We start from the raw sequence: 14,163 nt of genomic DNA, 5'->3' as shown, positions 1-14,163 counted from the left end.
CAATACATTACCGGATATAAAATTACCGGAAGTTTTCTTGCTTGTCGCACTTTCCAAAATGGCGTCGCGTCCTCGTCAGTATGTAAACACTGCCAGTTATATTTCAAATGGCAAATCTTGACCCATCTGGACCTGTTACCATTAGATGTGGAACTTCATACAGGAATGATATGTTTGACTTCGAAAACGACAGAATTCTGTTATGGCAGTGGTCTTAAAAGTACTTTTGAAGTTAACCTAACACATGCCGTGGGGTGTGATTAAGATTCGAACATGATTGCCTTGTTTTACAAAGTTGGGTAAAAGGGTTACTTAATGATCAGTGTTTTCATAGTGATTGTCTCTTTCAGATATCAAAGCTAAGTTTTTTAAACGTCTTGCAGGCTGAAAATTAGTAATGAGTACCGAAGACAGAAACTGAAAATTGCGTTAAAAATAGTACAAGGTAAGTATTAAAATCATTTCATTCAATTAAACTAAAAATCCACTGGAAAAAAATTAAATACATTTGTTAAAATTGCTAACTGTACATACAGTATATCAACTGACTATGACAGTTCAATGTAATTGATAAGGAAAACAAATGCTCAACTGGGTGCTTAATGGGTATCTGGTTCAAACAAATTTTACGTACATTGTTAGAATGCTCAACGTAAGGGAGGCAGACTAGGTGGTTATTCAGTTACAAGACACAGGGAAGACATTGAACTTGAGAATGCCGAGAAACAAATCTCTTTTAATGGCAAAGTGGATAGTTTGGACCTGACAAGACTAGATCTCAATTCCAGACGGTGCTTTCGCCCTCTAACTCTAAGACGCGATTAATATGTAAATTCTCCTTTTCATTGCAATATCTTATCTTGCAAATAGGTTCTGAGAATAGACAAGGTCATCAGCTAGGTGGTGTTATTCTGATAGAACACTAACTTCTTTTGTTTAAATTCTAAAGAAATGTAGGACAGTCGGTGTGGAGAATTTACTCTTTTTTCCAACTTTCAATCAATTAAGATTTATATGTGCATGTACATGTACTGTGAAGCAATTCCCCTTTAATTTACTTTGGAGATAATCATGAAAAAATCAGGTGATAGCTAAATGACATATGAAAAAGTTTAAAGATATATACGGCAATTTAAATATTTTCTACAAAACTAATTGAGAGCACTTGTACATGGCACAGAATTTTGAGGTTCTGTTTAATTGTGCTTGTTTTACTTTTTCTCTAAATTCTGTTTGCTAATGTTTTCTTCAGATCGCATTAAACCTTGGTACAGTTCTTTGCCCTAATATGGGCTGTGTACTCTCAAAATTTCTGTTCTTCTTATTCGATCATATCAAGTAGAGACGCAGATTACACAATAAAAAGTAAAACCCATCTTAGACTCGTTTAAGATCATTTTCCTGTGTGAAAAATTTTGCCTAAAACAATGGTTTAATTCTGTTTCCGAATAGAATGATTTGTGGAATAACAGCACATTTACCTCAGTATGTATATTTTTTTAGCTGTCCTGCAAACGACTAGTATACGCCCATCTGGTGCTGTTACAATTCGATTCGCACCTTGTAAAGGAACGATAGTTTTGCCTGAAAAGCGACCGTCCAAGGAAAATTGCTGAACTCGGTCATTGCCAAAGTCACAAACAAGAAGATTACTGGAGCCGTCTATACACATGCCACAGGATATGTTGAACTGTCCATCTTGATTCCCTTTTTTTCCAAACTTATACAAAAACATTCCTGACGAATCAAATGCTTTTATGCAGTGATTGTCTCTCTCGGATACCAGGAAATGTCTTTGTAAGGAATACAGCTGTGTGGTTCGCAGAGTCTCTCTGGACCACTGTCTCCTATTGTGAATGTAGTTTCGCCCTCTTGTGATATTACTTGAACTCTATTGTTAAGGAAGTCAGTGACAATAATACGTTCTGTATCGTCCAGACAAATACTGCATGGATTCATAAAGTGTCCTTTCCGCTCACCTTTTTGTCCAAATGTTTTCAAAACAGAGCCTGTTTGGATATTTATGTGTTGTATTCTATTATTTAATCGATCTGCAATAAGAATTTCGTTGTCGTTTAAAAATGACACATCATTTGGATAGTTGAATCGCCCAAGATCTGTTCCTTTTTTTCCAATTTTTTTCATACAGTTTCCTTCCTTATCGAATACAAAAACACAGTGTCCGTGGTGATCTGCAACAACTATGTCGCCATGCTTGTTTACAGCTATTCCACTGGGTTCTTTGAACTCCTGCCCTGGGATGAACTTCAAATGCAACTCACCGACTACTACAAGTTCACGTTCTTTTACTTGCAAAGTGAACGGACAGGTCGGAAGCTTTTCGCCATTAATCTTCACTTCAACACTGTAGGCGCCAGGCATTTTAGGTGTAAACTTCAGCTTAAGATTGCCGTCTTCTTTTTCTTGAACGGTTACGTTTGTTACATCTTTGGCGGGTTTTATCAGCAATTCAATTTGATCTTTAAGATCAGCCTGGTCACTAATCTCTCCTCTAGAAGTTTTTGGACATAACGTAAACTCTGCTTCTACACCAGCCTGAAAAGTTTGATCCAGTCTTTCTAGAGTTGATTTAGCTACGTTTGCCGGTTTCTGGGTGAGTTTAATAAAACCAAGTTTCAAGTCTTGTTGCGATGCAGCGGTAAATTTAACAAATGTAGTCTGGCGATGTTTTGGAACTTCGACTCTACTAAGCTCTTCAAATTTGTGCCTCAAAGTTGTCTTGGTATGTATGATATCGAAGCCTAAGCTTCTGTGCACCAGATTTTCCGCTAACTCAGCTGCTTGGTTCATTTGTTTTACCAGAGATTCCAGTTCTTGTTTAGCCGAGTTGATTCGCTCTATTCTCTTCCTACGCGTCATTTCTAGGGACTCTAACAGTTGTTTTTTTTGCTGTCGTGTCTTTGTGATCACAAGTTCAGCTGCCTCAGACACTTCTTGTTTAGCGGTTTCGATGATCATTTCCGCATCCTTAGATGTTTTATCCAGTTTTCTTATCTCAGCTCGAAAGAAGTTTGCCTTTTCCTTGATGGTCTCGACGTTCGACATGATGTGTTTCCTATCCTCTTCCACTGCATTTTCAATAACGTCGAACTCATGTCGTTGGTGCTGTTGAGCGAGGCAAACAGGACAAACACACGCTTCACAGGAAGAGCAGAAATATCTAAGTCTTTCGTTCTTGTGTTGTAAGCAAAATGGCGGCTTCAGCAAAGCTTCGCGATCTTCCGTTTGAAGGAGACCTAGCAAACTGTTATGGTAAAAGCTGGTGGACAAACGGTCAAAGCGATTGTCTTCTGGTAAATCTATTTCGGCCTGACACTCAGGGCATCGGAATTTCCCTCGTCTGTGGCTTTTTCTAGCATGTTCCTCCAAACACTTACAGCAAAAAGTATGGAGGCACGATATTATTTTCGGATCTGTGTAGGTGTCGAGACAAATCGAGCAGGTTACTAGTTTCTCGAGATTTTCTACAAGGGGATCCATCGCGATCACCTTGAAGTAAAGATTATTTAAGCAACAGATACGAAAAGACATCTGCGAAATCTAAAGATATCATTTTGGATTCCTAGAAACTGAAATCAGCGAGAATAATGTCCATGACAGCTGAGCTCTTGTGGCCAATTACATTAAAGGACTCAGTTGAACTTTTTTGTAACGTTATGTCAGAGTTGTTTCAGTTCTTATTATGATGAATAAATGAATAAATGAATAAATGAATAAATGAATAAATGAATAAATGAATAAATGAATAAATGAATAAATGAATAAATGAATAAATGAATAAATGAATAAATGAATAAATGAATAAATGAATAAATGAATAAATGAATAAATGAATAAATGAATAAATGATTTAACAATGGACATCCACTTGTCCACTGTTCCAGATCGAATTGGAATTTGGAATGTTGGTTTTTGCGGAGGGAGGAAAGCCGGAGGACCCGGAGAAAAACCCTTGGAGCAACAACAAACAATTCTTTCAACAATCAATTCCAAACCAACAACAAACAGTTCTTATTTATGATGAATAGACTTGGTTGGTTGCACTGAAGCCTTTCAGATGTCACGCTCCTTTTAAATAAAGCCTTTCACAAACGGCGTAGATGAAGACAAGTGTGCAATAGAAAATAAAGTAGGAGAACGAGGCGTTTATCACAAATTGAAAGCGAGCGGACCAATTAGTCTTTGCGTATTTCGTTTGGGCTGATCTTGCATGCAGCGATGTGTCTTTCGTTTGTATTGGTGGAGTAGAATGCTAGCTAGGAGATTATAGTCCGGAATATTTAATTTGGTCTAAAGTAACCGATGTCTCGGAAACATATATAAGCAGAAGAAATATAGCGATTAGAGTCAGGTAGAGAATATTTTAACTCTTGATTGTTTTAAAAATGTCACAGTTTCAAAACCTAAAAACGGTTGATGCAAAGGTTACTGGCACACAACTTAGCAGTTGTCCCTAACAGTTACTTTTGCACAAGCTAACGCCGAAACGGTCTGTCACGTTCACAAACAACAGTCGTTTTTGGGTCTTTCCCCACCTGGACGATCATACAGATGATTATACAACACAGTCCATTACATTAAGACAGCAGATCTCTCTTTTGTAGTTAGATTGTTTTTTTTTAGTCTTTAATTGTCATCGATGTCCCGTCAGTTATAGAAAAAAGATAACCTCTGTCCCTACAAAAGGATAGACAGTATTAAAAAGGAATTCTAATAGACGGCCCTTGTTTCAGATTACTAGGAAAAAAAAAAACACAAAGTTCCTTTAAACTAATACACATCTGGCGTGTCACTTTCCACAGCTCAATTGACCTCATTGTAACGTTATTAAATGTTATTGAAGTGAACGTTCAGTTGTGTAACTGCTTTATATTGATGACTATGCGTTGTTGGAACTCTATTATGATAAGGGAGGAAAGAATTCTATTATGGTAAGGGAGGAAAGAATTCTCGGCCCGTAACTGAACAGAAAACTTCGGCGCCTAATGGCAGGTAGAGATATAATTAAGCAACGTTAAGGGACTGTAAAGCGCAGAACACGCTTGAAAGATTCATTTTGCGAAATTAGCACCGTTCTTTGTTCTTTAAAGTGTTGTCAATGCTTCTCTTCCTCTCCCCCATTTTTTTCATCAATTTTCTGTCTACTGACAATTTCAATCTTTGAGATTGTCATTTCCACGCTTTTGAAGGATTTACTTTACATCCTAAGCAGCCAACGCACAACTTGGCAAAGCTTCTTTGAAATATGATTTTATCAACAAACAACAATTTAACATACGCATAAAATCCTGTAAACCCGTAAGACGTATCTTATGAAAAAAAGAAAAACGTTTACGGAAAAGCAAAAGTCATGTCTGATGTTTTTGGCGAATCCATGCATGTATTAAGAAAAAAGGTCACGGTTTGTTCACATTTAGGAATTCAGCCTAAATTATTCATGTTCCTTTGTGGCAATCCGTTTGATGTCGTTCTTTTAAAGTTTTCATCTCGATCCAAGCAGAAAGTTAGTCTGTCTGGCCATTTTTTGAGGGAAACAGTCGAACATGAAGCATGCGTGCCTCAGCGACCGCGACTTCTTTGGATCGCGATCGTTAAATCTCCCGAGGCTCCCACTTTCCTGGGTCTCTGAACGGAACTTTGACAGAAAGTGGACCCATTCGTGGTTAACATAAGTAGAAAGTAAAAAAAAAAAAGATGATCAGAAAACTAATTTTTATCAATTGCTTATCAATTTATTCAATTTTTTTATCAATTAATATTTTATAAATTGCTTCTTCAGTTTTATTAGAAAATTAATGATGGTTGTCTTAGCTATTGTATGGAGAGACTGGAAGCTTAAGAGTCAAACTTAAAATTACATACTTCGGTATAAATACTTTCCTAGCTACATATACTGCGAAGGGCAAACCTACTCGCACCAGGACCTGTGGCGTGAAGAAGTGGAAAATGATTCCCTAAAATAAATTGCTGACAGAGCAATTTATTTTAAGCAATCATTTTAAGAAATCAGAGCAAGCTCTGTTCCAGCATTGGTGTCACGTTTTTGAGCTGACCCAACAAATGTCATGGGGTTTGTTGAAGTGACCATGTTTATTCCCTATTAACCAAACTGAAATGAAAGACTTCCTGTTTGACCAAATGTTTTTATACAGTGATTGCCTCAATTGGATACCTGCGCTAAATTCTTTGAAAATTCAGACAGGCTGAGAATTAATTTATTTAGATCTAAGGACTTAACCCTTTAACTCCCAGAAGTGATTAACATGTAACTTCTCCCTAAATATCCATACATTGTTAAGCAAACAGGTAATGAGAATACTCAAACTCATCAGGTAGAACTTGTTATCTTGAGCTAACACCAAATTTTCGTAGCTAATTAACAACGAATTGTGAAGCAGCTAGCGGAGAGAATTAACAATTAGATCTTAGGATTTAAAGGGTTAATAGACTTTGTTTTAAAATTACACACAATAAGTTCAAGTCAAGTAACAAACATGTTTATCCGTTCAAACCAAAAATAATTAAAAAGATCCCACTTACAGCGATTCCTTAGGGTCCTTTTAACTCCTGGCCTGGGTCGAACGTCAAGTCCAAATTACCGACTACGAAAAAGTTCACGTTCTTTCACTGGCAAAGTTAACGGACAGGTCGGAAGCTTTTCGCCATTTATCTTTACATTAACATCGTAGGCGCCAGGCACTTTAGGTGTAAACTTCTAGCTAAGATTTCCGTCTACTCTTTCTTGGATGGTTACGTTTGTTACATCTTTGGCGGGTTCTACCAGCAACTCAACTTGATCTTTAAAATAAGCCTGGTTAATTCTCTCTCCATCTGCTGTTTTTGGGTATAAGGTAAACTCTGCTTCTACGCCAGCTTGAAAAGTTTGATCCAGTCCTTCCAGAGTTGATTGATTCACGGCTATCGGGATGACCTGAATGACACCGAGTGTCAGGTCCTGTTGAGAAGTAGGAAAAAATTTAACGAATGGTGTCTGGTAATGTGTTCGAGCTTTAACTCCACGAAGCTCTTCAAATTTCTGCTTCAAAGTTTCCCTGTTTTGCATGACATCCGAGCATGAGCTTCTCTGCACCAGGTTTGCCGCAAACTCAGCTGCTTGGTTTATTTGTTTTACCAGGGATCCCACTTCCTGTTTGGCCGCATTTATCCTCCCAAGTCTCGCCGCGCGTGTTGTTTCCAGGGATACGATCACTTGTCGCTCGCCTTGTCGAATATTAGCGATCATTTGTTCGGCTGTTCGCGAGGCTTCTCGCTTGGCTGTTGGGAAATTTCTTTCAGGCTCTGAATTAGTTTCTTCGAACTCCTTGATGACTTCACAAAGTTCGGCTTGTTTTTCCTTTATCATCTTAGCGCCAGAAGTAATGGTTTCTTTTTCTTCGTGAGCTGCTTTGTCGAGCAAAATGGCATTGTGGTTTAGATGATCTGTGACTATACAGATCGGACAAATGTGAAGTTGATACTGTGAGCAAAAGAATCTGGCTTTTTGTTTTTCGTGGAACTGTTGTGTGCAAAATGGCTGTCGCTTCAGCAGTGCTTCGTAATCTTCTGCTTTGAAGTCCTTGACTGACGTGACTTTGTGTCCTTAAAAAGACTTCTTAAGCACTTCATGTGCGTTGAAACAACCAGGGCACGTGAATCGTCCACAATGGAAGCAATAGTACATTTGAGGGTAGGTTGCGCTGCATTGATAACAAGTAATATTACCTTCCTCGCCATTCTGTCGAACGGCGAGTAAACTCAACAAACTTTTGTGGAAAAAGCTGTTGGGCAAACTGTCGAAGCGATTTCCTTCTGGTAAATCGATCGCTGCCTGACACTCAGGGCATCTGAACTTTCCTTGTCTCTGGCTTACTCTTGCATGTCTCTCTAAACAATGGTAACAAAACGTAGGAAGACATGAAATAGTTTTAGGCTCGTTGTAGGTATCGAGGCAGATAGAGGAAGTAACTTGTTTCTCTAGATCTTTTCAGAAGGGACTCCATCTTCGAGGCGGAACGAAGTAGACTCTGGGGAGAAATCCAACCCTATTACTTGAATGTAGTTGTCAATCTGGATTTCCGAGAAAGTAGAACAAAGTCCGCGTTATCTGATTGTAACTGACCAATCAAATACTTTGGCTTAATTGATGTTTTAAACCCTTAAAATATTTTGCTCAACAAAGTCACGGCAGAGTAGAAAACAATTTAGCCTGAAGTTTTGAAGTTCTTCATTGTCATTTAATTTTAACCATTTATATCCTCAGAAATCTTCTTTCATTCGTAGTTTATTATTGCCTCCCAAGCGTTTTAGGTAATTTTGCACTTCGTTAGACTCAAAAAGGAAGAAAGGAAGTTGTACCTTTCCTCCATAGCTGTCTGTGCTGCAAAATGAAAATATTTACTTTTAATAAGCATGAATGATTGTTTCTATATTTTGTGCGGGGGTGATTTCAAATGTTAAAAAAAAAAACATTGACGCTAAAGCAGAATAATTGTTTGATTGTCTTGAAGACACAAGGTCACAGTTTGTTCACCTCAAGGAATACAGCCTAAGTTATTCAAATTCACTAGTGGCAATCTGTTTTGATTTCGTCCTTGAAGAGTTTTTTCTTTGGTAAGTCATCTCGTTAATATATCTATTCAAGCAGATAGCTAGCCCGTCTTAAGCTGCCCGGCCTTTTTTTTATGGCCATAGTAAGCCGAGCAAACTCGAAGCACGTGCGTGTAAAGAAATTGTAAATTGACCAATTTGATAGAAAGTAGGCCGATTCATGGTCATCATAACTAAAAAGGCAAAACAAGATGATAAAAAATGAACCGAATTGCAAAATGCAAAAATTTAACTTGTAACTATGTTTAAGCAAGTTTGAAGCTAGGAAATAATTTTTGACAATGAAATTGTTTTGTTTTGTCTTTTTTTTTTTTAGAAGGTTAGTGATGGTTATCGTGGCTATTTTATGGAGATTTTGGTTTCATCAACAGGGATGTTGATGTAAATTGGCCACCGTAAAGGGTTTCCAAGCTGAAGTTTTGAGTGTAAGCTCGTTGTGTAGAGAGAATGAAAACTTAAGGGTAAAACTTGAAATTATACACTTCAATTTTTTAACTCTGCCGGATATGCCCGGAGAGCGAGTCAAAATACAAATAACGAGTAAAAATACTTAGCGATACGACACACCAAAACGTCTAACAAGTTATTTATTATCCAACACACAAAATTGTTATTTCCGTGCGGGCGAATTTCGCGGATATTTATTTACTGGGAGTGCGTGACAGAAGTATGCGAAGCGGAACGGAATTAACGCGTTGTCGTGTTGGTGTTTCTATTTTCTTCAATGAATAATGAAATTTCACTGTTGGCTAACTGCTTTTCTGCGTTCGATTTATCTAATATTCACCCGCCATATTCCGACTCTTTTTTTTTTTTTTTTCACCAGTACGCTGACGACACAACCATCTACGCGCACAGCAAACCCGCGAACATTAAGCAGTGTGAACTGAGACCAATGACAACACGCCTTGGATCAGCTCTCCACCTGGTCAAGCGAGTACAATCTTCGTTTGAATCCTAAAAGGACAAAGGCGATGCTGTTCTCGACTCAACAACTGGCTCGTGTGCATAAGCTTGATGAATACCCGATCAACTTGCGTATAAATGGTGCCAAATTAGAAGGAATCAAAACCACTCGATTACTTGGCACAGAAATCAACGAAAACTTGAAATGGAACGATGACATTCTTTCCAAAATATCAAAGTGCTACAATACTCTTGCTATTATCAAGAAACTCAAGAATCTTGTCTCTTTTCACGTCAGGAAAAGCCTAGCAGAGAGCTTCCTGTTGTCGTTAATCGATCAGAACGATATGTTCTGTCATCCCATTCCTAAGTTCCTGACGCAGAGGCTCCAACTTGTCCAACTCGCTGCGGCAAGTTTTGTCTACAATCACTTAGCGGATTTATCGGATGTTTAGAAACTCGGATGGCTCCCCATTAGTTATCGCCGAGACTATCACATAACCAGGACGATGTGCGAGGCTTTATATCTCAACTGCTAGCCAACTTGCCTCAAACTGGTCGAACATGAATGAATAAAGGCTGAAAGTCTCCAAAGAAACTGTGGTCTTGCGTCAGTGGCGGTAACAACGTAATTTGGTTATATCAACTAAGTTGAAATTGTAAATTGACCACCGTAACAAATAAAAAAGCTGACGTTTCGAGCGTTAGCCCTTCGTCAGCAGGGCTCTAAGATCTTGCGAGCGTCGCCTTGAACTGTCGACTGTTCCCGGAACGCTACAAAATTCTGCTGCGATGTTATTTAACAGTCTACCTCAAGACATTAAAAACTGTACAGAACCCAAAATATTCGACAGTAAATGCAGAAAACATTTTATGACACTGGCAACTAGTAACTCCTGATTTATTTATTTATTATTATTATTGTTATTTTTATATTGAATCAGCACAGAAGAGCCACCAGGTGGAGTACTAATAAACCTTGAATATTATTATTATTACTACTATTATTATTATTATTATTATTATTATTATTGTCGATAGAAAAATGATTTAAACGCCATTTTTTTTTGTAACTTCAATCCGATTTGTCGCTTGCGCGATGCGAGATAACCTGTCTGACGGTTCTCTGGAGTACAAATATCTTGGGCGTCGTTTGTATTCTACAGAGTGTAGTTGGATAATAAAAGTCAAGTATTTTATTTAATTTTATTCACCCAAGCTAAAAATCTACCAAAAATAAGTCATACATTTGCTACCAAAAAATACTCACTGAGTATACAATGTATGAGTTGACCACGATATGGTAATGTAATTAATAAGGGAAATAAATGCTCACATGGGTGCTTACTGGGTATGTGGTATAAACATAAACGTTACGTAAATTGTTACAAAGTTCAATTTATGGAGGCAGACTAGCTGGTTATTTACAAACTGAACTTGAGAACCCCAAGAAACAAATCTCTTTAAGTAGCAGAATGGATAGATAGGACCTGGGCAGTCTAGATCTCAATTCCAATACTTACGCCCTTTAACTCCAAAACGCGATTGATATGTAATTTCTCCTTGTAATTCCAATATGTTATCATGCAAATAGATTATGAGAATAGACAAGCTGATCAGCTGAAAATAACACCAGATTCCTTTGTCTAATTTACAAAGAAGTGTACGAGAGTCGGTGAGGATTTATTTATTAATTAGATCGTGGGAGTTAAAGGGTGAGGCGATGCAAACTAGCCATGCTATTTGTACAACTTCCAATCAATTAAGAGCGAATGTTTGAATTGACCGAATGAAAATCGAAAAAATGTGACACATGATCGAAAAATTGAAAACCTTCATATTTTGCCCAGAGATGCCTTATAGTGAACTTAGAAACGTGGTAAGGTTTTTTCCCCCAGACTTGCTTCTTGATCCTAAAAAATTCACGAAAAAGGAAACGAGCTTCGGTAGCTGTAAAATGGCGGAAATCAGTGCCTCGAGTAGAGGCAAATGAACTTTGCTCATGAAAAGCGCAAAAGAAAGCAAGCTCGTCACTCAATATGACAAATTTGTATAGGATGGATTGAGGTATGGCTTAAGTCTAAAACGGGACCGTTTCATTCAATTTTGACATCATGGAACGCTTTTAAAAATGACCAATATTTCAAAATCCAAATATCGCATTTTGAAGCACATTTTCAATTATCATTTTCACCCTGCGGTATAACTCGGAATCGGTTCAGGTTAAGCTCCTGATAAGTGGAAATAATGTTAAGGAATGTGTTATTGTAAAAAATTCCGCCATGGGAAATGGATGAGAATTTGAAACGAAAGCAGAAGTAAAAGCCAATCTGCCGTGGTTAGCTATGCAAGGCTAGGTTACTGTATTGATTTCCTGATGGACCCCGGTGATAACTTCTAAAATGTGCTTAGAATTTCTGGATTTAACCACGGGGTGCCTAATTTGATTATGTCGGGGCTTAAATGACAATGTTGCGATTTTTATAAAGTTCAGCCTGGTTTTACCGTGCGGGAATGAAAAGCCCCAAATTAATTTTTATATCCTCGAAAACAACACATTTACCTCAGTATGTATATCTTTTTAGCTTTCCCGCAAACGACTAGTATACGCCCATTTGGCGTTGTTACAATTCGATTTGCATCTTGTAAAGGAACGATAGTTTTGCCTGTAAAGCGACCGTCCAAAGAAAATTGCTGAACTCTGTTATTGTCAAAATCACAAACAAGAACATTACCGGAGCCGTCTAAACACATGCCACAGGGTGTGCTGAACTGTCCGTCTTGATTCCCTTTTTCTCCAAACTTGTACAAGAACGTTCCTGACGAATCAAATGCTTTTATACAATGATTGTCTCTTTCGGATACCAAGAAAACGTTTTTGTAAGGAATACAGCTGTATGGCTTGCTGAGTCTCTCTAGACAACTATCTCCTATTGTGGATATAGTTTTGCCCTCTTTTGACACGACTAGAACTCTATTGTTGCGGAATTCAGTGACAATAATACGTTCTGTATCATCGAGACAAACACTAAGTGGACACCTAAAGTGCCCTTTTTCCTCACCTTTTTGTCCAAAGGTTTTCAAAACAGAATCTGTCAGGATATTCATGTGTTGTACTCTATCATTTAATTGATCCGCAACAAGAATGTCGTTGACACTTAAAAATGACACATCACTTGGATATTTGAGTTGTCCAGGATCTGTTCCTTCTTTTCCAATTTATCTTAAACAGTTCCCATCTTTATTGAATACAAAAACACAGTGTCCAAGAGTATCTACAACAGCTATGTCTCCTTGCCTGTTTACAGCGATTCCACTTGGTCCCTTTAACTCTTGGCCTTGGTTAAACTTCAAGTCTAACTCGCCGATGACGACAAGTTCACGTTCTTTCACTGGCAAACTGAACGGACAGGTTGGAAGCTTTTCGCCATTAATCTTCACTTCAACACTGTAGGCGCCAGGCACTTTAGGTGTAAACTTCAGTCTAAGATTGCCGTCTTCTTTTTCTTCAACAATTACGTTTGCTACATCTTTGGCGGGTTCTATCAGTGGTTGAACTTGATCTGTATCCTCTGCCTGGTCACTAATCTCTCCTACAGAAGTTTTTGGACGTAACGTAAACTCTGCTTGTACACCAGCTTGAAAAGTTTGATCCAGTCTTTCCAGAGATGAGTTGGCTGCTTTTGCCGGTTTCTCGGTGAATTGAATGGAACCCAGTTCCAAGTCTTGTTGCGATGCTGCGGTAAATTTCACAAATGTAGTCTGGCGATGTTTTGGAAGTTCAACTCCTCGAACGTCTTCAAATTTGTGCCTCAAAGTTGTCTTCGTCCGTATAATTTCGAAGCCTGAGCTTCTGTGCACCAGATTCTCCGAAAACTCAGCTGCTTCGTTCATTTGTTTTACCAGAGATTCCAGTTCTTGTTTAACCGAGTTGATTCGCTCTATTCTCTTCCTACGCGTCGTTTCAAGGGACTCTAACAGTTGTTTTTGTTGCTGTCGCGTCTTTGTGATCATATGTTCAGCTGCCTCTGACACTTTATGTTTAGCGATCTCGATAATCATTTCCGCATCCCTAGATTTTTTATCAAGTTTTCTTATCTCTGCTCGAAAGAAGTTCGCCTTTTCCTTGATGGTCTCGACGTTCGATATGATGTGTTTCCTATCCTCTTCCACTGCATTTTCAATAACGTCGAACTCATGTCGTTGGTGTTGTTGAGCGAGGCAAACAGGACAAACACACGCTTCGCAGGAAGAGCAGAAATAACGAATTCTTTCGTTCTTGTGTTGCGAGCAAAATGGCGGCTTCATCAACGCCTCGCGATCTTCTGTTTGAAGAAGACTTAGCAAACTGTTATGGTAAAAGCTGGTGGGCAAACGGTCGAAGCGATTGTCTTTTGGTAAATCGATTTCCGCCTGACACTCGGGGCATCGGAATTTTCCTTGTCTGTGGCTTTTTCTTGCATGTTCCTCCAAACACTTACAGCAAAAAGTGTGGAAGCACGATATTATTTTCGGTTCTGTGTAGGTATCGAGACAAATTGAGCACGTTACTTGTTTCTTGAGGTTTTCCACGAGAGGTTCCATCACGATCACCTTGAAGCACAGATTATTCAAGCGACGAATGCAAAC

At 38.4% G+C, this 14,163-nt stretch overlaps 2 protein-coding genes and 1 pseudogene across 2 annotated transcripts; all 3 read right to left on the bottom strand.

The window, feature by feature from the left end:
- Positions 1-703: 703 nt before the first annotated feature.
- Positions 704-3,632, bottom strand: LOC148716257 (E3 ubiquitin-protein ligase TRIM45-like; annotated as a pseudogene).
- Positions 3,633-5,255: 1,623 nt separating this feature from the next.
- On the bottom strand, positions 5,256-8,311 carry LOC148716256 (uncharacterized). Its single transcript, XM_088745583.1, has 2 exons — positions 6,562-8,311; positions 5,256-5,656 (listed from the first exon to the last, which is right to left on the bottom strand). The coding sequence occupies exon 1, from the start codon at positions 7,382-7,384 to the stop codon at positions 6,737-6,739; it is 648 nt and encodes a 215-aa protein (XP_088601709.1). The 5' UTR covers positions 7,385-8,311; the 3' UTR covers positions 5,256-5,656; positions 6,562-6,736.
- Positions 8,312-10,419: 2,108 nt separating this feature from the next.
- Positions 10,420-14,163, bottom strand: LOC148716255 (E3 ubiquitin-protein ligase TRIM45-like). Its single transcript, XM_088745582.1, has one exon. It carries the CDS (start codon positions 14,116-14,118, stop codon positions 12,754-12,756), a length of 1,365 nt encoding a protein of 454 aa, XP_088601708.1. The 5' UTR covers positions 14,119-14,163; the 3' UTR covers positions 10,420-12,753.

This window comes from Stylophora pistillata, chromosome 14 (assembly GCF_964205215.1).
Source record: "Stylophora pistillata chromosome 14, jaStyPist1.2, whole genome shotgun sequence".
Lineage (NCBI taxonomy): Eukaryota > Metazoa > Cnidaria > Anthozoa > Scleractinia > Pocilloporidae > Stylophora > Stylophora pistillata.
Note: the sequence above shows the minus strand (reverse complement) of the source record. Positions and strands in the feature narration are given on the sequence as shown.